Below are 27,601 nucleotides of genomic sequence, written 5' to 3'. Positions count from 1 at the left end.
TTCCCCTTCCCTCCACGATCCGTGCCATTGAACCTTGTCCGGTGTGGCAAATGGCGAAATTGACACAATCGACCGATCCGAGACAGTACACGGTGGGAAATGGAAATCATGTTTGAGAAAGTCTGTTCTTGTGATGCAGAAAAGAGAAATGGAAACTAGGATATGGAAATGGAAAACCCACAGCCACACAAAAGTAGTTTCCCATTCGTTCCTGACAGGTTACGAAAAAGAACAATAAGAACGAAAAGATGAATTTGGTAAGAACTCCACCATCGGCTAAAAGTTTCTTCCCAAAATCATACCGATGCTTGAAAATTGTCTCCCTTATCCCTTTTTCTACTAGAGCTCGGATATAACCTTCAGTAAAAAAGAAAGTACGAAATCGAACCAATCTCATCCACGACAGCTCTTTATTCTCATCTGTTCTGTCTCGGATCGAAATCGAGCAAACTTGCCTACGTCGTGATTTTAACGGTGGATTAGTTTTATGATAATGATCAGAAATTGGTGCCGATTTCTTCCCACTCGTGGAGGAAGTGGTGCCGATTGGGTTTTGTTGATTGAACAAAATTCATTGTGGTAAGGAAAGTGGCCCTTCTTGAATGCTTTTTGTATTTTAAGCTTCTAGGAATGATTAAACGCTGAAAGTTCTGAGTAGATTTAATGTCATTTATCAAGACCAAATGATTGTAACTGTACATCTTGAAATTACTAATTCACAGGGCATTAGGAACACGTAATTTTCGACTTAACCGTTCCACTCGATCCTGTTCGAATGTTAAGCTCATCGATTTATTCTCTAAATTAACCAATCAAGTCGAACCTGCCAAAGCGTTTTGTTCCCGTTGGTGGGAAGGAGGTCCGAGTTTCCGATGGTGAACGCGGAATCAATTTCGTGCCATTAAACATTCAACCATCAACCGTAAGCCAACCTTCAGCCAACCTGCCCGCGTTCCATCCATAAACATCGGGCCCGAAGTATCGGCCCTGTATCGGACCTAGTGGACGATCTATTGGAACGCTGCGTGTTGGTGGGAGTTCAAAAAATCAAAACACCACACGCCAATCTCTCCTCTCCGCACGCGTGGTAATGGAGAATGCTTGTTAGGAACATCGGAAACCAATCGACCACCGTGGTCGACTGCGATGCAACGGACCGTGGCCTTCCCATATCGCGTTCCATTTTTTTTTCCGGTCAATTAGATGCTTTTGGCAACGTGGCGAGTGGCCGCCATTTTACTGTCGAATCCGATAGGAAGCTGAGATTCGTACGTGTGGTGAAATGGCTCGTTCGGTGGAATACTAAAATCACCCGCACCATTTGCGGTGATTTTCGTCCACAAATTGTCTATTCCGGGGTTTTTTTTTACTGAAATAACGTTTGCAAACAATAAATCCATATTTGTGTTAGAGTTTATTTTTATAAATTGAAATGTTTATACGATGATGGCATCTATTTACACTCCCGTTTTGTTCGTATCTGCCAGTACAAACACCTATCTGGATAGTTTTCTCACAATAATGATGTTGAATGATGATGCACGACGAAAAACAGCATTCTAAAAATCTGAAAAACAACACCCCCACACCCGTCCAACACCAGGCGCTTGTGGATGCACATTTTCTCGAGAGTGTTTTTTCGCCTTTCGTCTCGAGACGCGATAATAAGACGTGAATTAAAATTTCATGCTCAGCCGCGTCGGGCGTCGGAGCTTTCCGTTCCGAGGCTCGCAGCTCGTCACAACAACATCGTCAACAACGCCGGAGCAAACGAGCTGACGGAAGAAAATTAATTTCACACCCAGCTCCACCTTAGCATTCCATTCCACACAACCATTTACCGGAGCTTGTTTGTCTCGCCACGATCTACGGCAGCGTTTCTGAAGCTAGCGAAGAATTTTATGACGGTGTAGTAAAACAAAAACAAAGCACAACATGTAAAACTATTTTCTTATCCAATCCCACCAGCCCAAGCCACTGAACGTACTGTTTTGTTCGCATCTTGCTTTTCGTCGCACGGTATTTTCGGGATCATTCACTGTTAACAGTCGTAAAAAAAAACCAGTGTCTTTTGATGTTCCACCGGATGGCAAATTAAAAATAAGCCAAAGCGCAAAAAAGCCACGACTTGCTAATGCTTTTGCACAACTTTCCCTCCTGCAGCCTCGTTTTTCCCCTCACACTTTACGCTGGGCTAACTTTTTCCTAGTTTTTCGCACTCCAAAGCGAAAGTTGCTTGTTTGCTTGCTGACGAAAGTTGTGCTGAAAGGTATGGTACAAAGAAAAGCGGGAAATGGGATAGTTTGGAAACCGTTTGAGCATAAAAAAAACCTAACCAACTCCGGGCAGCTGGGACAGAAAGTTTTCATGGTAAGCAAAATAAAATTAACTTCGTCATTTGCTGGTTCATGTTGCCGGTCATTAGAAGCATTTGTAACAGAAAATGTCCTGAAAGCGACCAGAACAGAACCATTGTTGTTCATTGAGTTTGGTTAAGTTCATGGTTTCTTGATTGAAAGTAATTAACTTGGATATTATACGAACTGTTAGATGATTTTTTGAAAATGTATAAAGAAAGAAAAAAAGTTAAGAAACAAGATAAACAGAAAAATATAACCAAAAAACAATTGAACATTCTGTTACAAAAATTAAAGTTTGCATTTATCTACGTGTAACAATCTTCAAACTCGTTCTGTACTACCGATAAGAAGAAGCAAATATGAAAAGCCTTCCTCTTCGCAAGAGATCTCCTATTTCCCAGCGGATTTTAATTATAATTAGCAATCTTTTCCTTACCATCATCAGCTGACGTCGGAAAAGATTACAGTTTAGATAGACGCCGGTTCGCGATACTCAACGATGGATCGTTTCCTTTCCCCTCATCCATGCATCGATCGGGCCTGTCGCTAGATCCTTTTTTCACTTTTTTGGCTGCTCGTCCAAAAAAGGCAAGCAACTTTTAATTATATCAGGATTTGGCAAACGAGAGTACTTGCTCCTTTCGGCGTAGAACACCAAATGCGCCGTGGTTTGGGGTAACGGGCATACACACACACACACACACATCTACATCCACAGAGTCGCGCCACTTCCGACCAAATCCCCGACGGTCTCCCGGGTGCAATAAGCATCGCTTCTCATCGTTCATATATGTCGTCCTTTCGACAGCCCGAAAAGCGCCTCCTTCGGCCGCGTCCGTCCTTCGGCCCTAAGTGCTCCGCAAAGCTTTAATGAGCTTTTACGATGTGCCAACTGGGAGTACATCGGAACCGCTGCCCGTTACACCATTACCGGCTGGTTGCACCCCCACTTTCGCGCATCCTCCCGTTGCTGATGTCATGGACGTTCCATTTTCACTGCCTTTGGCACACGGATGACGACATGTACGATTTTCTTCTACTTTGTTCACCGGCCTTTTGCAGCGGTATGGTGTAACCACCATTTTGGGACTATTTATTTTTCGAAAATGATAAGTGACGAACCATTTATTTACTTAAAGCTCGCGTGAACCATGATGTTCCGGAATCTCACATCTCACATGCGGTGTGGTCTGACTTCTTCCATATTATCTATACTGAGAGAAACTCGCATGGCCATAATTTAAATCTCTAGTTTAACAAAGTAATGTGTGCTGTATCACGATTTTAAACTAATATACACACATTTCTTTACGTTTACAAAATGTCTTTGCCTTATCTCAGCTTCTCCTTTGCTGCTTCCTAATGATACTCATTTTGTGCTTCAAAAGTGTGGTATCTGTGAAACATTCGCAAAATTGAGAGGTCATCGTTTGCTGGCACCCCGAAAAACAAAGATAAGTGGCACCCAACATTTCAATGGAGACGCCTGGTGCCTGATGGAGTTCATAAATCATCAAAGCGACTAAACGTCGCCTTCGTCGTTATGTTTCAGATCTATGTTGGGCAATTTTCGCAAAGTTTTTTCCACCCTGCTTGCTCGGTGTCTTACGTCTTCCCCATTTCTTCTACCTCTCTTGCTTCTTTCTCGCGCTGCTCGGGAAGGAAAAGAAAAACTTCAAAAGAGAATTTTTTTTTCCTGTTGGCGGCAGGAAAAATAATCTCCGGCGTGCTTTATCATATGTAACGGTTTAGACATTGCTCGCTCGATATGTATCTGCCGAGTCACGGCTTGCCGGTTTTGGCAGACACCAGAGCGAATGCCATGTCAAAACTTTCCCAACCAACGATCCTTGATCGGGCAAATGACTTCCAGCGCGGGGAGGGAGGGACGACCAAAAAATACGACGAGTCACCTGTTTCGAGTCAACCGACCGAAACCACCTGCTGATGATTGAGGATTGGCATGAATGTGAATATTTTGCCAACGCAAGCCAACGCGGCGTGGTGGGTATGACAGGAAAAATATTGCATTATCTATGTCATCTTTTTCGGCGACCATGGCACAAAGGGCGGAAAAGGTCCCCGATCCCCGAAGCAGTGAATCCTTATCATCCCTAATTCCCCACTGACTATTATTGGAACGTCACGAAGGCGATCCCCTATGGGACACCGAGTGGCCCCGATCGGTGCGACGAATATAAAGCGAGTTTTTGTGAGCATGTCATCGTGGATCCGCCCCGAAAAAAAACCGTGCCCTTATTTATCTCTGAGGTCATTTTCCGAAGGAAGAAAGAGGCTCCCCCTCCGGCAGTTTATTTCCATCATTTTTCCTTTCCTAATCATTTCCGGATCCTTTTTTTTCTTATCACCGGACTATTGAAAACAGGGGAGGAGGAAATGCCTTTTTCGACCGGTGAAAAAATCGGTCCAACCATGCTCGATGCTTTATCTCCTGCCAGACAAAGAAACTCGTGTGCAAATGAAGGTAACGAACAAAGAAAGAAAAAAACATACCTAAAACTCGATTCGTAAGCATCGGAAAGCAGGACGAAAAACAGGCTGAAAGCATAAAAATAGCAGTCCCCGGAAAATGAGCGAAAAGCAATATTTTAAAAGACAACCGGAAAATTTATTCCTCCAACGGAGGATGGGAGTACAAAAAGCAGCGTTCTAGAGTTTTACGCATGAACAAGCAATATATGTTCATCTAACGGAGTCAGACGGTGTTTTTTCACTCATTGACATTCGCACCAGCTCTGCAGGTTCCCAGCACTGGAAACGGTGTAAGTGGAAAAAAGTGAAGCACAAATGGACGTTCTCGATGAAAAACAGTGAAAAACAACAGCACGAAAATGTAGAAAAACAGGCATCAAAAATAAAAGAAATCAACGGACGGGAAAATAAGCCCGATGGAGAAAAAAAAGAGGGACAAAGAAAGAAAAACACAGTGCCTTCCCTGCTACCGTAAGCTAAGCCAAGGATCACTGCCAGACCATCGGGGTCACGCCTAGCACTGTCAGCATTATGATCCCCGCTTTGCCAACAAACCCGGCTTTGCTTTCGTCGCCCATTTCCCCACCGGTGGAAGTTATTGTATCGCACACCTTTATTTATTGCCAATTTGATGCACTGACAGCGCCCGGTCGGTCTGCCACCGATAGGTCACGCTTGGCCGATAGCGTGCCTTATTAAACGCGAGACATGGCGTTTCCGATAGGATAATAACGACCAACCGGCTTCATTCCTGCCGTTACAAACCGTACCCGAAGCGTTCTTTCTTACTACCTTCTATTCCCTAATCGTAACAACGGGTTTCCAAACGGGTTGAACGAACAGAGCATGGAATGGTATGGTAGAGCCACAACGACCATCGAGGGAGGTGTCCTTATCGCGTGCTGTTATGAATTAGCTTTCCACTCCCAGTGGTACCAGTGGTAGTGGTGTTGAAGAGGTTTCCCTATTCTAGCTCTTTTAATTTAAATCCTTTTTCGTTTGGGTCAACGCCGAAGAAGGTTAGCATAATCCACTCACGCTTGGGTCTCTCCTCCTTAGTTGGGAAATCGGTCCGACTGGAACAAGCTGAAAGTTAGTGGACGGTAAAATAAAGATAGTCAAGCTGAGAATTCGATTTGCATCTCATTTGCGTACTCCGGACGCATCCCCTCTTCGATCGGTCAATGTGTTTCGGTCTATCTCTCTTTCGTGTCGAGCTATCCAATGATTGAAAAACTCCACCGAAAAGAGTTAACTTTCGCGAGACCGGGGATGCACCACCGTCGGAAAAACGGAACGGCTTTCCACGGACTCCGGGCTGCGGGCCCTTGCGGGTGAAGTGTGAACAATAAAGTAGTATTCAACCTCATCCAACCCCATAATCGCCCTCCGAGGACGGGAAAAGGAAGGGCCGTCGGTTTTCTTATGTTTTGCATAATGTGTTTCTATTGTTTTCCTTGGCAGCCCTTTTTTCTGTGTATTGCGCATACCAAAACCACACACCCGACCGGTGTAATGTCTCTATATCTATGCTAAGCGCTCCGGATAAGATCTGTTGACATTTTTCTTTACCCTTTCCCGCGCAACTCCCTATCTTCTCTAGTTTATTTTCTTCATCTCTCTATCTTTGCCGGATATTGGCCTCGGATTGTTTTGGGATGCATAATGAAGAGCTTCCTCACGCAATCCGTGGATCCAAACAAACCCGTTCCATTGCACACATATTCGCGGCGCGAACATCGACCGAGGCCAAACCGATCCGGACAGCTAAAGACAGCGGAATTTATGTTATCTACTTGTAGCGAAACCGTACCGAACTGCATGCATAATGAAACCGAGCGCCACGTGTTCCATTAGGAAAGCGAAATGGTTGATCCGACGAATGAAATAAAAACGAAAACAAAATGGAAGTTTGACTAATTAAAATTATGTAAATTGTTTCCGCTGCGGATTTGCTATCTATCTGACCTGTACGGAAACTTATACCGGTAGAATAATGCCATCCATTTTCTGCTGATTGATGAAAACGAATTGAATAAAGGCATTAAATAAATAAAATTGGTGTACCTGGTGCTAAATTAAAAAAAAATAAAAATTTTAAATGAGTTTGCTAGATTAAATGAAAATATGTAAAATATGTTGCTACAAGTGGTAAAGGGAACTTTGAAGTCATGGTACATGTTTCCTCGTTTAATTAGAATATGGAATCGTATATCCATTTGCGAAAATCCATTTGCTTGGTGCATGTGCATTAGTGCAAACGATATTTCTCTGGCTTTCACACTCTAAATTACACTACGCACGATGGACTACGGTGCACCGGAAATGAACACGCTCCTCGTGACGTTCCTATCGGCACCATCTAGAGGCAAGTTTTAGGACACCCGTGTTCTACAACTCGCATACATCACTGTCACCAGAGTGATTACGACATCATTCCAACAAATCTGTTCCCCATTTTCGTTTCAGGTTGTTATTCAGACGAAAGTAAGCTGTACATCTGCGAAATGTGATGCAAAAAAAAGAGCGTAAAGTCGTTCTCTACGCCGTGCCAACTGTCACTCCTGCTCGAGCCGAGGCTCGTCCAAAATAAGTGCAAAATGCTCCCATGCATACACGTTTCCGTGTATCTACCATTACCTTTATGCCCAAAATGGGATGCAGTTTTTCGAAAGCCGGTACGGAACGGCTGCAAAAAGGCACACGCAGGCGTGTGCCGGGAAATGGGAACGACAGCCACATGGCACATCCGGATATAAGCATACTCAAGTGAGCGCATCAGGACAGCAGTTCGTCGAGTGCCGGTGCACTATCGTGTTATGTTTGCCAGTCCCCGAACACAAATCACATGATGCGCTCGGCAAACATTCGTCTCATGTTTCCAACCCCGCTCCGACAACCTCCGGAACACAGGAAAAATGGTGCCCGTTGTACCGTCCTCTCGGAAAAAGGAAAAGCATGACGTTCGATTCGGTGACGATGCGTCCATTTGGGCCCATTTGGGAAAATGGACTGCATATGGCTTATGCAAAAATTATTGACGATGGAGCTGTGGCGCTGAAGTGTACCAATGTGCTCATCGAGAGTCACAGTTGTTGAAATTCGCTCGAAAATGTTTGCAAACGAACAGAAGTGCTTTTGCCTTTTTATTTGGATGGATTTGGATCGTTTAGCTACATCAACTGACCTGATCAAAAAAAATGTAAAAAGTATCAAATGGACATAACGCTCACGTACAACTTCCTTTTTATAGATGGCTGGTTAATTCACTCCCATGCATACGATTTCGATTATCCGTACTCACGCGTAATCCGCACGCATCCTCCGAGGGGCTTAAAGTTCGACCCTACAATTTGATCCCGTCCGCAGCCCGGGCAAGCGTTATGACCAGTTAACACCTATCGCACCAACCCGAAACCAGGGACGTTGGTCGATTTCCTGCACCGTAATGCAATTTGTTTCCGATTTTTATCACCTTCAAAAACCTTTCCAGCAAACACGCCCGGCCCACCTTCCTCCGGTGCGTTTTATTGGATTATCGATTGAAGCCCCATTTGGAAGCTGAGCTTCGAGATTCGGTCACCTTCTCCGGCCAGGTTCCATTTTTGCCGGCCCTTTTCCCCGCGAAATCCGACACCAGGCACGCGGACTAATGAAAATTAAAACGCAAACGTAAAGTGTGTACGTAAAAAGGACGTGATGCGAACGGTACAGCGAGCAGTAATCGAATGAAATGTTCGTTTAACTTCGTTTTCAATTTCAACGCTGTTCGCTTTTAGATTGCGACACGGGTTTCGTCTTCGTTCGAGGTGAAGCGAACAATCCTGTGATGCATTTTCCAAAGCAATGTAATTGGATTTTATACATTTGCCGACAAAGCGCTCTTAAAAGGATGCTGTTAAATATTCGGTGAAACGTTACGAAAGCTCACAAATCTCAAATAAAACTATACGATCGAAAATCACTTGCAAACAAATGTTTGATAATGTTTCTCAAATTACTCCGAAAGTCCACTTTGTATCTAAAAGGTGGAACTTTGTTTGAGTTGGGGCTGCCTTATTGTTTAACTTGTCATGTTAACACTACCAATATTTGGACAAGTTACTTTATCGTAACCAATCAAAATTTCTTGTAGTTTTCCTGAATTGGTTTAAAGAACTGGTTTAAGTTTTAATAGTTTTTTTAATACAAACACATTCTCAGAATTTAACATCGAATCCCATAAATGAACATTTTATTGATGTCTTGTTGAGATTGATTACTGATCCAGTAGTTCTAGTGTTAACTAAATATTTTTGTCACGTACTACATTCAGTATTCGATTACTCAACAATCAATTCTCGATATTAAATTGGATCCTTCAATAGGTTGTTTGCAACTGTTTATTACAGTTTCCATACAATAAATTCATTAACACTCGAGCCCCAGCATTGTGGGCCGCAGTGAAAATGTCCCGACACTCTCGCAGCCTCAATAAATATCACTAAGATTGCAATTACGGGTCGGCTAATGTCCGATTCGATTTAAATCACATCGACAAGCACCACTCGGGCAGCGGAACAACACTACCACTCTAAGTATCATATTGCCATCTCCGATAACGATAATGGTGATTTGAGTGGAGTGCGCGGCTGCGTACCTTCCTCGTCCGCTGGGATGGAAACTATTCAACTATCGCCTCCCGAACGACGATATGCATCCGACCATGATAAATGGCTAAATCTGTTTGTCCGGTGGTATGTTGTTATCACATCCCAACGCTCCACACATCCCACACACACATGCACAATGGATAAGTGGCCTTGCGCGGGACATCAGTCCGTCGGGAAAATGAGGAGACGAGACGGAACGGGTGTGTGTATGTGGTGGTGGTGGGGAATGGTGTTTCGAGTATCGGAGGCCGACCCTTGTCAAATGATTGCATTCGATGGTAACCGAGCGTGAACTGCGCCGAGGATGCGGGAGAAACCACTAGGACGAGTCCCGAGACACAGCCGATGTAGGCAATTAAAATCGTGCCCACATACACATGCACACACTCCAACCCAACCCGGGACATTGTACCACCGGACCATGGTGCTTTGTATCGCGGTTCGGGATTCGACTCCAACGACGATCAATAACGACCAAACGATAGAGGAGCACCGGCGTGGTGGTGGACGTCGGAGCTTTGTGGTATGCTCGTGGTCGGACTCACCAAAGCGTGATCGAATGGCCACAGGATTCCCGGCCATTCCGCTCTATGTGAGCCGACCGTCGAAACTGACGCCCTCCGTTGAAACCGGAACACACATGAACACGCAGCATTCGCGATGCCGACGCAAACTGGGACAAGGCTGTAAACCACAGCATTGGAAAGTTTCCAAAATTTCCCCCATCCGAACAGCGACCCGGTGCTGCACCCGGTCTCGTTAGACAGTTTTGTAAAGTACTCGTAAATTTCAAAACTCCCCGGAACCTGCAAACATTTCCGCATCGCTTGACGTTGGATCATTTTAGTTCCTTTTGGCAAACGTCTTGGTCTCCCTTTTCATGCGTTCTTTACAGCGGGACGCTATGAGAAAAACTATGAAAAGCGAATGTCGACATGGTCTTGCTCAGTTTGACTCCTTGCAGGAGGGTTTTCTTTTTGAGAACACGGCTCCCAGCATGGCTAGAACACCGTTACGTAACATAATTGTCAGACCATTTGCTTTCGAATCTACTGCACCTCATTCGGACGCCATGTGACTTTAGTCGTAAAATACTGCTATCTTGCCAGGAACCCCGTTTTTTTATGGAGCGATTAAGGTTTTTCTTGTTGGCACCGATGTTCTTTTTGGCCATTAGAAGAAACTTTTATTCTGCTGTCTCAAATACAATTTTTCTTTTCTCATATTTTTTTTCTTGTTTTGATGATGAACTTTGGCTCGTGGTGCTTTATAGTAATGGAACTCATAATGGGGAATACTGCACTGTTTATTTTTCTATTTTTTGCTGGACCGCAGAGTGACTTTTCGAGGAGTAAAACATAGACTTTCCAAACTTCGTCCTTACTATAAGCTTGTTTCTTACAAATGTTTCCCTAAGCAATTTACTCACTTCATCCTTTTCTATTTCATTACAGAGCTTCATCCCTGTGTTCCACACCTTCCATGGTCGTACCAGATCGCACCCAAACGAAAGCTCCGAGCTGAAACTAGGAGGTCATATCACAAAATAACCAATCAATCGCAATCCAAACAACTAGTCACGTACCGCTGGCTGAAACTAAACTAAGCCAACAAGCAACACGCCGAAAAGGTCATGCCTGGATCGAAAACTTCAACTGCACGCTTCAGCTCGACAAATGTTGCCAATGTGCGAACAAACTTCGGTGGTTAGTGACTAAGTCCGCCCTCGATAGGCATACGGTTTCGTTTATCGAAACTTTCCAACGAGTGGATTTAAATACTTGGTGACCCCGGGTGAACGCAGGAAAAGGGAAGCGGTAGTTTGTAGAGAGTCGCTTTGGTTTTCCTCGCTCCACTCGGCAACCGGAAGTGTGCAGTGAATATACGTGAAATCAAAGATAATTAAAGTCCACCCCGGTGGCTAGTGGTGACCAACTTTGGAATTCATTTTTCACTCCGTAAACCGGTCGTCGGACCGTTCGTTGTGCTGCTGCTCGATGCATAATTACGTTAGCACAGAGGGAGAAAGTTCTGGGTAATAAGCGAGACAGGAGGAAACAGCTTTAGAAATTCCTTCCTTTAGTGCACCGAAGGTCAAAGTTTTTCGGGGTAAGGGAAACCCATTCAGCCCGCCACGGAACGGAACGGAACGGAGCGGGAACGGAAATTTCGCTCTTGCGGTTTTCCCGTTTAGGTCGATGAAAAGATGGCTACCCCACCGGACAGTCCCATCGAGGAGGTTGTGTATGAGCTAGAGCCCGCCCGGGCACCGAAGCCGATTCCGGTTGCCCTCGAGGACCTCTGCCGGTTGACGAAGTTCACCCGCCAGGAGATCCGGGTGATGTATCGGGGCTTCAAAACGGTAAGTGAAAGATGGGACACGTACTTCCTATAAGCAGGTTTAGAAGGTTGGAAAGTGATTTGTGAGAGGAGAAATTTAATTAGAAACGCCAAAACCCTCGAAGGAGAATGAAATAAACTAACTAAGCGCACCTAACTAAATAGAAAGAAAAATAATACTGTACAACTAAGCTTAACTAAGCCTAAACAATCAATTATCTTTCAAAACTATTTATAAACATAAATGCATTTGCTCAATAAAATGTGTATACTGTAATAAATGATTTCATAGGCATATTAAAAAGCTGCAAAATTTAAAGAGGAAAATTTATTCTCTTGATAGAATTCGTAAATACACATCTACATCGTACATCAAATTTTTCCTGCTTAAATTTCCATTTTCTCAACCTGTAAACTCATTCCTCGTCTTTTATTGTTGAACAATTTAAGCATGCAAAATTATGACACGATCAAACTGAAGTGTTGAATGAATAATTCAGTAGATTGTGTTTGTCAAGAATAAAAAACAAACAAAAGCCACACTCCACACACACGCACGCACAGCCAATGTTGCTGTTCCATTTCTGATTCAGCAGCAATTTTTCAAATGTCAGAAGTTGCAAGATTGATTCCACCGGGTGATTTCTTTCCCGACACGTTCTATGTCACGCACGGAATGTGTGATGAAAGCTAGGAAGTAAGAACAAATGGGAGAAAAGGAAGGGAGGGGTGGGAATTTCAAATCCGTCACTTTCTGCACGCCACATCGCACTCACGTCGGACGCTCGATCTTCTTTCCCACGCCTTTACTCCCCAGGAGTGCCCGGATGGGGTCGTCCACGAGGATAGCTTCAAGGATATCTACGCGAAGTTCTTCCCGCACGGAAGTAAGTCCAATTCGAAGTGCATTAGTGTGACACCACGCTGTTGGTGCCTCTGCTGGCTGACCCACATCCGCCGGTGGTCATTATTAAATTACCATAATTTTCTCACCTCTTTCGTTCTGCTTCTCTATTTCTCGCTGCTACAAATCACGTCGTCGTCGCCGACGGAACGAAAAAAATGGTCAACCGAAATGGATCGCATGCCGTCCGCAGATTCCAGCCTTTATGCACACTATGTGTTCAAAGCGTTCGATGTCAACTGCAACGGCAACATAACCTTCCGGGTGAGTGCCATCAACGAGGGGTGTCACCGTTAGCCCCCATAAGACATTCCCAGACCGTGTTCCACTTGCATGCCAAATCGCTTCTCGCTTTGCGGAAGAGCTTTCGGGGTGGAAGAAAATTTCGCACGCGTTTGAATCTATGCGTCTTCAACCAACTCGTTGACGCCAATCGTGTCCACACGCAACCAACAGCTCTTGCACAGAAAGTCACGCGAATCACGATCTACGTTTATGCTCACTCACAAACACTGAGGTGGAGGAGGTTCAAAGATGAGCCCAAACGTCGTGCCGAAATTGCGTCCAAACACGCAACCCGCGTTGTGACCGAGATAGCAGGGTATGAATGAACGAACGGAGCAGGAATGAATGAACGACCGGGCGGGAAGATTCATTTCGTGTTGACGGTCGCTTTGATCCTGGGAAGGGGCCCGGTCGGTGCCGGAAGTGTGTGTTTGTGCCTGTGTCGCTTCCATCGTTCCCGGGACCGTCGAAGGCCCGCCGACCAACCGAGAATGGATGAACGTAAAGTTCGATTTAAGTGACTCGACCATTAACACCAATTAATTATTCAACCGTACGTTTAGTCGCACGTTTAGTTTTCCTTTTTGTGCATGCTCCACCGTTCGCCCCAGCGTTCCGCCGTGTTGCGGGCGGATGGGTTGAAAATTAAATTATTGTAGCGTATTAGCCCGGACCAGGGCCTCCCGTTAGCTAAGGAGTCCACCGGGAATTCTGAGGGCGCCAAACCCGGAGTCGCGTCTGCTCACTTTTTGGCACACACACACCCAGTGTGAGAAGCTCGGCCACTCCATTCAAGCCTGTCGACAATCTTGTGCGACGTTCGAGCCACCGCTTTGGCGCTTTGAATGACTCGCTAGTTTGCTTCGTTTGCCAGTCCGCCAGAGTAATTATGAGCGTAATTAGTTTCTTTTCGCCTCGCACGGCTCGGGCGAGTAGTTTCCTGTTGTTTTTCTTTTCTTTTTTCTCGTCTTCACATCCAGTTTGTTTTTCTCCGGGACTTTCCCCACACCAGTGCAGGGGTTTATTATTTATTTGCCGAGGAATATCATTAACGCCACTTAAGTCACTTCCGCCATCGAGGGCCACCGATTGGCTGTCGGGGTAACAAATATTAATGTGTCGGGGAAAAAACGCTTTCGTTTCACGCAGGGTTCCCGTTCCGATTGTGGCAATCAATTTGCATGCCTAATCGCAATTTGTGTTCCGTTTCACAAACACTTGCTTTATGGTCACCGTTACGGCTTGATCGTGCAATCGTATCTTTGAATGGCGAGGGACTTAAGATAAGCCAGATATATTGATATTATTTATTATGAAACAAATTGATGCATGATTGATAATAAATTACAGCGAACCTGTTAGTTGATATTACTTTTGAAGAGGACTAACAGGAAACTTGTATAACAGATGAAAGTGACTATAACAACCAATTGGACACTCTTTTACGACAGGATCTGCTAGTCACACTCTCAACTCTATTGCGCGGTTCAGTCTACGAAAGGTTGCGGTGGACATTCCGGTTGTACGACATCAACGGCGATGGGTGCATCAGTCGAGGCGAACTCGGCGAAATCATAACTGCCGTACACGAGCTAATGGGCCGTCGACCACATCAACCGGACGACGATAGGAAAGCACGGGAACAGGTACCGTAGAGTCGGACGTCCTCGCCCAAATGTGGTTGATGAGATGGTTGTAATACTTATACGTTCTTTTCCACCCAGGTTGATCGGGTATTTGCGAAGCTGGACCTCAACCAGGATGGGATCATCACGATCGAAGAGTTCCTGGAGGCGTGTCTCAAGGATGAGGTCGTCACGCGGTCGCTGCAGATGTTCGACTGCCTTTGATGACCGTCGACCGACAGTGTCTACGCGGGATCGCGCAAGCCCGACCTAGACCGCTTCGCGTTGATCCATCTCTAAGACAGGAAGGAGGATCTGGTCTAAGGAGCGCCCGCAACGCGGGCTATCCGAATACACCAGAGACCTCCAGATAACTGAATAATTTAAGTGCGCGAAAACATCTGTTAACGGTTTGCTCATGCATGAGGTTAAGTTTACAAAATACACACAAAAACAAACAAGCACACATACGAGGCAAGGACGAGACGGGTATTTGCCGGCAAAAGAAACAAGCAACAAACACAGGAGTAAATAATCCAATTCTTCCAGCTTGCATTTGAACCCGAGTTGTTTCCTAGGGAAGGGGAAGAGAGCACCAGCAGCAGTGACAGTATAGGAACCGGCCGTTTCCGATCGGACAGTTCCCATGCTGCTCCGGTCCATATCACGTTCCAGTACATCTACGAAAGCAATACATTATGTTGATAAGAACGCAAGGAAGCTAAAACGAACGAAAACCGAATGCACCGAGCCGTGTTAGGGAGTTATCGAATACATTTTTAAACATTTTGCATTAGTTGTGTTATCCTTTTGGCGTTTCCTGGACGAAGGTAATAAAAAAAAACACCCACATTCACACAGGAACGGACCCGGTCCTAGACTTCATTCGTCCAAAGCGTTGGAATGGCGGCAGGCCCGAAAGAGCTGTAGCTGATGGCAATACTTGCAAGAATACAATAAAATAATGTGACAGACGTTCTACAACATTCAGCTAGAGTCGGCTTCGCAAGGCTAGAGAAAAACAAAGCAAAACACACTCATACATCTAATAATCAAACCATAACAAGTTTATAGAAGTAGAAATTAAAAAATTGTGAATAGATTAACTCATGATGTCGACGTTGGGTTCTGTTTCTGGGAAGCAAATAACCAAACAAAAGCAGAAAACCCGTTCATTGATCATAGCTCCTACATAGCGCAGAGGAAAAGGCAGCTAACTATACGTCTTAGTTGACAATAGACAATCGTTCACCAGCTTCTAGGTTGGAACCGGAACATGCAGGACATGGTTGCAAAAATGACACGGTCGACATTTGACACTTGGAAAACGCTGTAACGTGTTGGAAAATTTAATTGAAAGATCAGTGGCCATATTTCGAGTACTACGATTACCGTACTTATCATACTTGTTACATACTACTAGAAAACATCTTGTTGTCCCTGTGCTAATTAAACCTGCTGTACAGTGCTGCCGAAACGATTTTAAAAACATTTCAAAACGAACCGAAATGGTAACAGTATTACAATTTGAATACGTTGTTTTTCTCTTCGCCGTATAACTAGTAACAAAACAAAAAGAAACGTGCTAAGGTGTACGAGCACGAGGAAAACACATTTAAAACTACTTAGATCAAATCAAGTAGAACATGAGAGAAAAAGTAGTAAAACAAACAACATAACACATAACAGAATATAAGTAAGATAACTAACATAACACCAAATCTACCGATAAGTAAAACAGTAGAAAACAAAATGTCGTTCGTAAGTAGATAAACGCTGAACGAATGAAACAGAGCTGTGCAGACAACGGACGGGCGGGAAAGGGTGAAAGAGAAATAAAAAAGCGAAAAACACGGATCGCATAAAGTAGATAAGATTAGTATCGCGCCGAAATGCCATCAACATAGAGACAACGCATTTTAACGTCGCATTTTAAATCAATTAGCATTGGACGTCCAGCATGCAGTGTGGCGGAGCGGACGTTTTAAAACTCATTGAGCGGAAAAGTAAAACTCATTGGATCACTCTCACTGTTTTCAATACTTGTTACGAATCGTGCGCTGGGAGTTGATTGGGGTATCTGGTATCTGTTTGTATGTCTACTAGTATGCATGTGTTTGCGTAAGAATACACAAAATTTGACGATGAACTTTAAAAGAAACATTTGCAACGTATGCCAATGATTTTAGACAGAACAGCAACGCTAGCTATGGCTAAGTTGAAGTAAGTGAAATACGACACACAGATACGACAGCAATACTCTGGATCGGTAGCGGACAGCTGGTTAGAATACACGTGCCAGGTCATAGAATATATCAACATCTAACATCTAGAAAAAGCCAAAGCAACGACATAGTCACAACACAAGCATTGGTGCCAGGCCGTTTATCCGAAGCTTATTGAATCCTTATCGTAGGAATGCTAGAAGATTGGAAAACAAGTAGAAATGAATACACCCCAAAATTGTTAATAACAAGCGATTGGGAATCGAACCCACTGAACACTCCTCTAAAGCTTGCCAGTACAGGTGAATGTACTTACTATAAACAATAAAACTAGTCAAATAGAGCTACGTCAGTGTCTATATTACAAAAAAAAGAAGAAACATACAATCTTTCAATGAATCCTATTCCTTATTCACCACGATTGTTCAAATCACCATTTATTGCAATACTAATTTAGTTCGAATGTTCATTCCAAGTAAAATGTTTAAAAGCAACAAATATTTATTTCTCAATCATTAAGCCAATCAAAATGAGCGAAATGAGCTTACACTCTGATTTGCTACCTTAAACTAATCTTATTTGTTTACGTAAGAGTGAGCACACTACACTGGAATTGTACTAAGGTTACGAAATATTTCAAACCAGTTCATCTGCATCTCATGTCGAATGTACAAATGGTACGTGTTCTTAAAGATAAAAAAATACCACAAACTCACACACAAACTGGAAAATTATACAAACCATACGGATTTCTAACCATGATAGCCAAATCAAACACAAATCACACAATCAAATGTATGGAATATTTCTTTTCGAAGGAAAACAAAAGGTCATAACGAAAACGAAGCCAGTATTGCCTGTGAAACCAACACCTCAAATGAGCTCTATTTTTCTAAAGTAACCTTAAATGTTATACATTGAACTGAATTGATACTATGGATACGTTTTCTCTACACAAGTTTCCTGGGAAAAAGCTCTTAAAAGACGACACAACAGGCGATGATGTGCAATTCCTGAGCCTCAAGAAGCTCTAGCCATCGACATCGAGACACTAGAAAAGCGCAATCGAATCAAACGAAATCATTCTGTCAATTACAAACGATCCACGATATTGAACGATCATCCCGATTGCCCCGATTTTGACTTGCTTCAGGAAACCCCCCATTCGCATTCACCACACACGGTTGTTTTGCTTCCTTATCAACTTCATCTTTACACTTGTTCTTCTCCCAGCAAAGAAAAATGGGGTAACCACAGCGTCAGGAAGATGAAGGCGTGAATTGAACAGACGCGCCCGCTTACCGGCCGATGCAAGTCTGAACGTTTATTGAATCACTTCACTGTAAATCGAGAACCGTTTTTAAATGTACCTGTGTATAAAGTAGAACATAACGAGAATTCAAATTGAATGCTTACATAGAGACAGCAAACAGCAAATCAGCAATGCATGGTCGTTATGCCTGTAACATGCGGCAAACGTTCAAGGATATGAGCAAGGAAAAACACATTCTCTCCCACCAAAAGAACTAGCGACTAGAACTACAAGTATTGATTGAATCGATAAAAAGATGGCGAAAAAAGTATAGTGATGATGATTAACAGACGTCCGAAAAGGCGAACTTATATATATATAAACAAACAAAAGTAATATATATATATATATATATACTTATACATAGAAAAAAGACAACAAAAGCACTAGTAACGCGTTGAAAAATTGAAACGATCGAAAATCTGCTAAAAGCATGGCATGCAGTATGCAAAATAGAAAACAACAAAATTGTTGATCCGAATCTAGAAAGGTAGATCAATCGATCGAAGTGACAGCATTTGAAGTGTAGAAGAAACGCGAAAATTGTGGTAAAGAAATAGTTTAAAAAAAACTCACAATGAAAAGGGACAATTTAAAGCACTTCAAACATTTTAAACTCGTCCATGTGTTGTTTATGACGGTTATATAAAGAAGCTAACGAATCAGTTTGAAACCATACAAGTTACGTCCCTCGACTTGTTTCTCTTCTGCACAAAAATGTCCTTGTTATGACGCTCGTCGGAGCGGAGACTACTCACCCGAGCGAACGCCAAGTGCTATGGTTAGGTTCAACAATTCGACTGCAAGTCATAATACACCTCTTCTGCTCCATAAGTCATGGAGTTTGTGAACGAAGGGAAAACATTCCGGCACCGCTGTTTAATAAATGAAACTGATTATCAATAAGTGTTTACGCAATTGAAAACCCTAACCGTCGACAAACGTTTGTAACAAAGTGCACATCCGAAAAGAATACAACCGACATCCCCAACACCATTGAAAACAACAAGCTTCGTTTAGAATTTGTTTTGTATTTAATAGTTGATCTGTTGATATAATCTATCTGTTTATGGTTTGAAATTTGTAATAGTATTGTCACAAAAAAAACAAGATGTATAATTCCTCATTCTTTACTTCGTACCTATAACAATAAATTATCATCAAAGACTGTTGCATTCATCTACTACAAATAAATCTTACATTCGCTCTACTTCTTAGCCAGAAATTGTTTGGTAGTGACCGGTTTGGCTGCCGGTTTTATTTTTCTACATTCCCCTATCGTTCCCTCGTTTCCATTAACTTACTGGCCAAACGTCCTTATCCATTGCCAACCCGCCCACCGTCAAAAGGAAACAGCTAGAGCTTCTTACCATTTGGCGACTGAGAAAAGCAGACTCGAACCTACTTAAAAGCTATCGCATAATTCCAGCACGACTTCTTACGCACAAACAACAAAGCGGATCCAAAAGAACAATAAGCTACGTTGCAACTAATGATTGCCCGTTTTTGCGCAATAAGCATTCCAAAACTGCTCCCAGGTAAAACAAGTAGAAAAAATACATCGATTTGTATGTGTCAATAGTTTTGTTTAATTTTTCTTCTTTGCTTTTTCGACTCTTTTCTTGCGAAAACTTAAATTTGTTGCTTTGACTATTTGACTAGAAAATAAATTAATCAAACTACACTTCAGACTGTACGCTTAAACTAGGGCAACATATCGGATGGACGAATCGGTTTTTCGTTTTGCTTTTTGCGCCCATGTGCCTTATCGATGAGATGAGATTAACGTAGAAATATTAATTAACTATACACCAGTGTAGGAAACTTCCGAACAGACGCATAGTTTTGTGGTTTGCCCGTAAGCCAAGACTGTCTGCGACTCGAAACTACTCCTAAACAATTCTACTCTATGCAACGTACACGAAGCGCGCGCGCCCTCTTTCTCTTGATTTCTCTCTGTTTTTGGAAGTGACTTATTTGGCAAAATTGTTTCGCTTCTCCGTATAATTGCCTTTCGATCACAAGCAACCGCGTCTACCGTCTGGCCAGCGCAGTCGAAACCAATAAACACGATATGGAACTAATTATACTGGCCTTGTTTTACTGATGAAGGAATGACTGGCGCATAAAACCATCGTTCATCGGTACCATCTATCGACGGGGGGGTAGTATAAATGCATTTCACTTTCCTCCAGCCCTATGATCGCGTGCATAATCGATTTTGGTTTTGCTGTGGATATAACTTATCCAGCCTTTTACTAACCTATACACGATTCGCTTACAAACTAATCAATTGTGTGTTTGTGTATATGCTGTGTTGGCGCTGTTTGGGCCATTCTTTAATAGGTTGCAGGATTGGCTACCATCAAACACTAACCATCTAAACAAGCGCCTCAAAGGTTTCCTTCTCCGTATCCTACTTCTTGTTTTGCCAACAGAATCCTAAATGCTTTTTGCCACTATAAATTTTGACTACACAATAATTTATCTTGGTTTCCAATAAACTATCGGTGTTAATTTATGTTTGCCACAATTTCCGTCTGTGGTTTGCATTTGCTTTCCACCACAACACAGACGCGTGTCGAGATTATCCTTTTTTAACAACAACTACAACAACAACGACAACTGCTACATTCGAACGCTTCGGTGTTCGATCGGAGTTGAACTCGCCATATCATCATCCTTCCCTTTCCCGTTAGTGCTATAGGCTTTTTGTATCTATCGCTGAATCACAAGTTCGCAACTGCTAATCACATGTCCGTGTGTGGGTGTATGCTCTTTCCGGTGGTTCACTGCCCTGCTCCGCGCCCGTGACGGCGAGGAACGTGGGGCATTCGATCAACCGGTGGAGGTACCACTTCTTTGGCTATGCCTCGAACCCAAATGATGCCGGGTGGTTCGCTGCTCGCTTCCCCGCTTACGACTTGTAGGTGCGGATGACGTCACGAATAACGGCCCGGCAGAGCGGACAATGTCCACCGCCGATGCCACGCCACTGCTTGATCGCACAGTCGTAGCACATGCACATATGGCCGCACATGTACAGCACCGAGTCGATCGGTTTCTCGAAGCAGATCGTGCAATCGACGCAGTTGGTCGAACTGTAGATACCGCCGGCGGTCGTCGTGGGTCCTCCGGTGGCGAGGGCCGAGTAGTTTGCTGCATTGTTGTATGAAGGAAGCGACTGTTGAGGAAAAGAAAAGCGTTCCGTTAGTGATCCGTTGCGATTTACGCGAGGGTGCGTCAATGTAGTTCAAAATGATCGAAACCTACCTCAGTATAACCGTTGCTAGCAGCATAGCTGTTGTTGTTGTTGTTGTTGTTGGTAGCCATCAGGTCACCACCGGTTCCGGTGGAGCCGGTGTGTGAGGAAAGCGACAGCGTCGACAGTGGGACGGACAGGGTTGAGGCGGAAGCGGTCATACCACGGGCGGTCACAATCGCCGCCTGTGCGGTATGCTGCTGTTGTTGCTGCTGAGTCAGGAGATCGGTCGGAGGCAGATTCACCACGAGCACGGTGCCACCCGGATTGATCTGGATCATGTCCGGGCGTACGGTGGCAGTGGCGGTGGTGGTCGTCGCCAGGGCACTCGTTGACGAGCTTCCAGCGAGTGTTCGGCAGCTCGAGGCCGCCTCAGCCATCACGGAGTTGCTGCTTTGCATTTGTACTTGAAGATTGCGTACCGATTGACTAGTGGTTGCGGCCAGCGACGAGTGTGACCGGGCCTCGTAGATGCTGGAGGCGCACGAGGAAGAACCGGTGGGAACCGGCAGCGTGTGACTGAACAGGCGGACACTCTGCGTCGAGCCATACACATCGAGGAAGGCCCACAGCTGCAGCGACTGGTCGATGTGCATGATCACCGACGGTGGGCCACCGTTCTTGCTGATCTGCACCTCGCCGTTCACCGTCACGCTGAAGCACAGCTCGTCCCCACGGACCAGCGTGGAGGCGACATCCTTGCTCACCACCCAGTACTCCGGACGATCGAGCAGCATGTCGGAGTCATCCGGAAGATCGTTCAGCTGCAGGCTTGCCGGGTCGCAGGACGTCAAACCAAGCGCCAACGAACCGACGAAGATCGAGTCCGTCTTGAGGATCTGAATGATGAGCCGCTCACCGATCTTGATTGGCCGCGGCGAAAATACGTATCCCTGGCAAAACTCGGTGTCGGCTCGGGTCGCGACGTACCGATCGGCGGAGAACTTGATGTTACGCCCGCGCACCGGATGGAAGGGAAGAGGTAGCAGCCCCGGTGCGGGGCTATTGTAGCGAACCGAGGTCGTCGGACTGAGTGCCCCACAGTGCGCCACCGTCGGCGGTCGTTCCTCCATCAGCTGGTGGTTGTGCTGGTTGATGCTAAGCGATTCCAGCTGCGGCACGATCTCCTGATCCGTCGAACGACGCGACTGACTCTGGGCATGATGGTGATGGTGCTGCTGCTGAACTTGCACCTGCTGATGATGCTGCTGCTGCTGCTGCTGCTGAGCCTGGAACATGTAGATGCGCGAATCGAGGAACTCGATCGCGGTCGAATTTCCGTACACGTCAATCACGGCCCACAGCGGACCGCGCGCATCCACATCCGTGATGAACACGCCCTTCTCCTCGCCATTGATGCCGAAGTGGACATCCCCGGACGGCGTCACGTAGTAGAACAGCACATTGTTGCGATAGCAGTACCGCTCGTTCAGGGCCTTCGCCCAGAAGCCGGGTTTGTTCGTTAGGTCCGGACACGCGTACTTGGGCAGATTGCCGCGCAGCGACGCCGGATCGTTGCAGGTGAACCCGAACCGGATCACACCGCTCCAGTTGTTCGAGATGTCGAGGAACTTGACGCAGACGCGCTCGTTGACGCGCACCGGCCGCGCACTGAAGGTGATGCCTTTGCAGAACGACTCGTACCGCTTGGCGACGGTGCCTTCGCGCGAGATCCGGATGTTGTCACCGTGCACGTTGTGGAACTGTAGCGGGGGCAGATTGTTCGGGCCGGGGCAGGACGATGCACTTCTCGTTGCTGTAGGAAGGAAGAAAAGGAAATGAAAACCATCCATTAGTAAAAGAGCGGGACACACACATTAAGAAAACGATTTCATCAAACAGCTGGCAACGATCGTCCTGGAAAGGAAGGAAACAACCGCCTCCCTCCTAGTGGAACGAAAGACGAAAGGAAGGGACAGATCGGAACATCGGAAGATCGAATGTCAGCAGAAGCAGGTGATCGATCTTCCGGTGCGCTACCGCGCAGCAGGACGGATGTCCATTAACCGGGTGTTCACAACACAACAGCAACAAAAAAAAAACTTTAAAAAATCGGAACGGAAGAAAAATCCGAAACGCGAAAACGGCACAAAAAGAAGAAACAGAGGGAGAGAGAGAGGAAGAGTGAAGTGAACAGACGAAGAAAGAATGAAAGCAAAAACGCTCAATCGGAAATGGTACTTCCGACCGCCTTTGCTGCCCTGATTATGCCCTGGTTCCCTTTACGCCCCGTGTCTTGACGCCTGCCACCCGGTCCCGTTTCGCGCCTGCCCGCTCCCCCCTCCACCTCCCCCGTGGTGTATAGATGATGGCCGGCGCGGCGACATCCGGTGCCGACGATTTTGATCATAACGGTGCCAATGGCGCAATGCGCGTTTCCCTCCTGTTCCGTTCCTCCTCCTCCTCCTCCTTCTCCCGGACACATATCATTATTATTACTCTCTCTTCTCTGCCACGGTTCGTCTCAATCCTTGTACAGCACAAATTTGTACTCGCTGTGTACTTGAAATTATAATTTCGGCCACCGCAGCAACCCGCCGTCGCTTAGAAACCCTTCATTTCTCGAGTTGGGGAAGGAATACATTCCGGTACGATGTGTTTGCTTGGCCGGTTTGTCGTCCTGGCTGACGAGCAGGCGCATGTGCGTTCGATCAATTAAATTTTAATGGTCTGAACAGCGAGTTCGGGCCCCCGAAGGAGGCGCACTTTGGGCTGAGGATTTTCTTCCGTTCCTCGTTGGAAATCCTTCCTTCCGTTCAAACGTCTCTCAACCGTCGATCTCTCTGTCTTCTGAGGACAGGAAGCGTGCTTGAAGCCACCGACCGCTGGGAGGAGTCAAATGAAATGGCTATGAAAGGGAAATAAATTATATCCGCCGGTAAATCCCCAGTCGTCGTCGTCGTCGTCGTCTTCGTGAATGATTGCGAACGACTCGTCCGAGAGGATTTACTTTTAATTATAGCCCATCGGATGGTCCATGAAAACCACCACATCTGGCACGCCGAAAACCCACGTTGTGATGTCCGGTGCGATTTTATCGTTCCACGTCGAGTACACACCCACGACGCAAGGCAGTTTTTCCCCCTATGTGTTATCGTCTCTTTATTGCCCAGCGCGGGCAAATATTTTCAATTTTACGCCGCAACGAACGCTGAGCGCGAAATCCCCGAAGGAGGAACACTTCTACCGCACTGCTACCCTCTTCTGCATTGGAAAAAAGAGAAAACGGTGTCGGAAAATGGACAGATGTTGATTAGAAACGCAAACCACTCCCCCGCCACAACGATCCTCGCTCGGTCGGTCGGGGGTGGATTGTGCCGTTTCCTCCCGGGCGTACAGGGATTTTCTTTTCCAAAGGGCAACACACACAAAGCGGGGGAAACCGAAATGCAGAACATCCGATTCGTCTCACGTTTCCTTCACGGCGGCATTTCTCGTTCCTTTTCGTTTCTTCGTGCGTCTTCGCTCGCAAGGATGAAGGACAAAACTGGATCGACGGATTGCCGTGGTTCCCGAAACAGCTGGGCTTGAAAAATGCATCCAAAAGGGGAAAAAACATTCACCGACACCGAAAAGGTCGATCACTTTCGGTTACGCTGGTACAAATTCCCAAGACAGTAGGACAGTGTTTATGACATCCCGTTTCCTTTCGCTTAAAGGCGCATAAAAAAATCGCATTTTTATGCGTAGTAAGTAGCATACAAAAATGAGACACAGGGATGAAAAAAAAATCTTTTCCCGACAAATGGTAATTTCCCGACCGCGAGGGGGAAGAACTGGGGAATAAAACTAACGCCAGAGTGAGTGTCCCAGGCGCACAAAAAAAAATGGTTACATCCATCTCCCGACGGTGGGAAGCAGACGGTTGTCGATCGAAAGAAAGCTATGACGAGACGGTAAAAAATGGGATCGGAGACGGAATAATAATTGGCTGACCGGTCCCCCGCCCGGGCCCCCGAGGAAGGGGACGGGAGGGGGAAAACCGACGTCAACCGCCGGTGGATGATGCTGCTTGCGACCGGCGCAACCTGGCGCCAGTCGTCACCGTCGTCTTCTTCGTCGGTCGGTTAAAGATGCGGTGGGAAAACGTTAAGTGCAGTAATGAACATTTTTGTGATGCCTCCCAGGCGAGGCCGCACACGCATCTTCTCCCGGGGCTTCGGCACAGGCTTTCCACAGGTGAGGTAGGAATTAATTATTTGTCGGATTGATTATTACAACATCGTGTGACGGATGGCGACGACGACGGCGACGACGACGACAACAAACAAACGAATGGACGAACGATGGAACGCGGAAAGAAGAGTTCTCTCTTCGGTGGAATTCTTTCCGCCCCTCATCGACGGTCAGGAATCACGGTTGGAAGATCGTACACAAGCGATCCTCGTTGTACGCACGCATATGTGGGCAGATAAACCTTGGGGTGGTTACGGTTGCCGATTTTCATTTCATTTGTCCGCAACAACCAACCGATCCATCCGGCAAATGATAGAGGCGAGAGTCGGCCTCAAAAGCCAGCCAACCCTAAAAAATAAACTGACCACCGGAAACGTTTGATATCTTATCCTCGGTGGCTCGCAAGGAAAGTCCGCCAAGGAAGGAGGGCAAGATTTTTTTATGCTACTTTTGTTTTCCGTTACGGCACGCTGGTCTTCATAATTCCTAACTACACGGTAAGTAAAAACGGGGGAAAATAAGCCCCCGAATAAAATGCCAACTATCCGCGTACGCAGTCAAGCTGAATTAAATAATACCCTTTTGCTACCCCTAGAGCTGAAGAAAACGAAAAGGTTTTTCCATCCCCCTGCATTTTAAAAATGTGTGCCCTCTCAAGTGTGACCAAGGATGTGCCGGGAAACGGCCGGATGCAAGGGGGAAAAAGTTCGTTAAAAACGGTTAGTCTTCCGCGGCAAACACGCAGACACAGAAAAATATTACGCTACGTTATGTGTGCGACGCGCTTTTAGGGGATGATGGTGACGATGATGATGATGGAAAACGGTGCAGCTGCTTGCCGTACATTTCCCATCCTTGGCAACGGAAATCCCTACAGATACATCGGCGAACCCCGGGGAAAAAGAAAGATCGGGGAAGAAGGATCCTTTACAAAAAGGAGAGAGAGAGAGAGAGCGATCAACGCGCTGAACCAAAAGGATCTTTACCGTGTTGCGCGTTGGAAGTTGCAAATTTTCTTAGCTTAACGTTGTTGAGTTGAGTTTTCGTTTTTTTTTTACTAACCTAGTCCCATCCGTTTCTTGATCTTCTTCAGCACCTTCATCTTGTTCTTGATGGGTGAGAAGATTGTGTCGTTTTTCTTGTTCTGCTGCTGCTGTTGCTGCTGTTGCTGCTGCTGCTGGTACTCGACGATTGCGACACCAGAACTGGTCACGTTCAGTACACCCATATAGAGGCCTATATCGTTCCAGCCCGGCGAGGCGGAACGCAACACGGCAGCGAATAGGAGTCTCTGCGTATCCTTTTTGGCTACAACGGCCAAAATGGAGTAGATTCGGAACAGGAGTCGGTCCGAAAGGAATCGAAACGAGCGAGAGCTTCAGTCCAACTGGGGGCACATAGTAATCCTTGGGCTGTGGTAAAACTTTCTCCGGACGCTCGTTTCCGTTCTTATGCGCGAAAGTTTATTCGTGTGGGGGTTGTTTTCTTTTTTAATAACAACCAACAAACACACCCCGTCGTTCGTTTTCCGTGCCGCGTGCGGAAACAACAATCAGATACAAAGGCAGCACACACCACACTTAGCACCAAATCACCAACACCGCGAATAAACAACCAATAAAACCGCACGAACTGGGGGGGTCGTGGAGCTGGAGATGATGGGTGAGGGCAGAGGAAAAAGCTTCTCCCCTTTCGCCTGCCTGCCGCCTTGCCTGTTTACGAATTTATTCCACGCGAATCATCCACCGCGAAAATGCGAAATTGGCGATCGAGGCACGCCGATGCGCGAACTTTGGCTTCCTTCAACCTTTTCAGCTTCTTCCTTTCGGCGATCGCGCGCTCGATCTTTTGCTCGTTTACTGGCGCTGGTTTGCTCTTTGTCTCTCTGCAGCGATAACGACGCGCAAGTTCTCCTTTCCTTCGTCCGAGGGGGGGTAGTTTCTCTGCTCGTCTTCTTCTTCCGCGCG

At 45.6% G+C, this 27,601-nt stretch overlaps 2 protein-coding genes across 2 annotated transcripts; one reads left to right on the top strand and one right to left on the bottom strand.

Moving 5' to 3' along the window:
- Positions 1-11,711: 11,711 nt before the first annotated feature.
- LOC131288119 (Kv channel-interacting protein 1) lies at positions 11,712-14,884 on the top strand. Its single transcript, XM_058317230.1, has 5 exons — positions 11,712-11,867; positions 12,663-12,732; positions 12,943-13,013; positions 14,486-14,680; positions 14,759-14,884. Exons 1-5 carry the CDS (start codon positions 11,712-11,714, stop codon positions 14,882-14,884), a joined length of 618 nt encoding a protein of 205 aa, XP_058173213.1.
- A 5,117-nt stretch (positions 14,885-20,001) lies between these two features.
- On the bottom strand, positions 20,002-26,862 carry LOC131289144 (protein neuralized). The gene is made up of 3 exons (XM_058318350.1): positions 26,697-26,862; positions 21,470-23,214; positions 20,002-21,380 (listed from the first exon to the last, which is right to left on the bottom strand). Exons 1-3 carry the CDS (start codon positions 26,860-26,862, stop codon positions 21,114-21,116), a joined length of 2,178 nt encoding a protein of 725 aa, XP_058174333.1. The 3' UTR covers positions 20,002-21,113.
- Positions 26,863-27,601: the final 739 nt, after the last annotated feature.

This window comes from Anopheles ziemanni, chromosome 3 (genome assembly GCF_943734765.1).
Source record: "Anopheles ziemanni chromosome 3, idAnoZiCoDA_A2_x.2, whole genome shotgun sequence".
NCBI classification, from domain to species: domain Eukaryota; kingdom Metazoa; phylum Arthropoda; class Insecta; order Diptera; family Culicidae; genus Anopheles; species Anopheles ziemanni.
Note: the sequence above shows the minus strand (reverse complement) of the source record. Positions and strands in the feature narration are given on the sequence as shown.

What these genes read in the sequence shown, in the direction of transcription:
- LOC131288119 (XM_058317230.1), top strand. Translation starts at nt 11,712, where the DNA reads ATGGCTACCCCACCGGACAGTCCCATCGAGGAGGTTGTGTATGAGCTA. An exon ending in TGTATCGGGGCTTCAAAACG is followed by an intron (nt 11,868 to 12,662) that starts GTAAGTGAAAGA and finishes TTTACTCCCCAG; the next exon opens with GAGTGCCCGGATGGGGTCGT. An exon ending in ATAGGAAAGCACGGGAACAG is followed by an intron (nt 14,681 to 14,758) that starts GTACCGTAGAGT and finishes TTTTCCACCCAG; the next exon opens with GTTGATCGGGTATTTGCGAA.
- LOC131289144 (XM_058318350.1), bottom strand. Translation starts at nt 26,862, where the DNA reads ATGGGTGTACTGAACGTGACCAGTTCTGGTGTCGCAATCGTCGAGTAC. An exon ending in CAAGAAACGGATGGGACTAG is followed by an intron (nt 23,215 to 26,696) that starts GTTAGTAAAAAA and finishes TCCTTCCTACAG; the next exon opens with CAACGAGAAGTGCATCGTCC. An exon ending in CTAGCAACGGTTATACTGAG is followed by an intron (nt 21,381 to 21,469) that starts GTAGGTTTCGAT and finishes TTTCCTCAACAG; the next exon opens with TCGCTTCCTTCATACAACAA.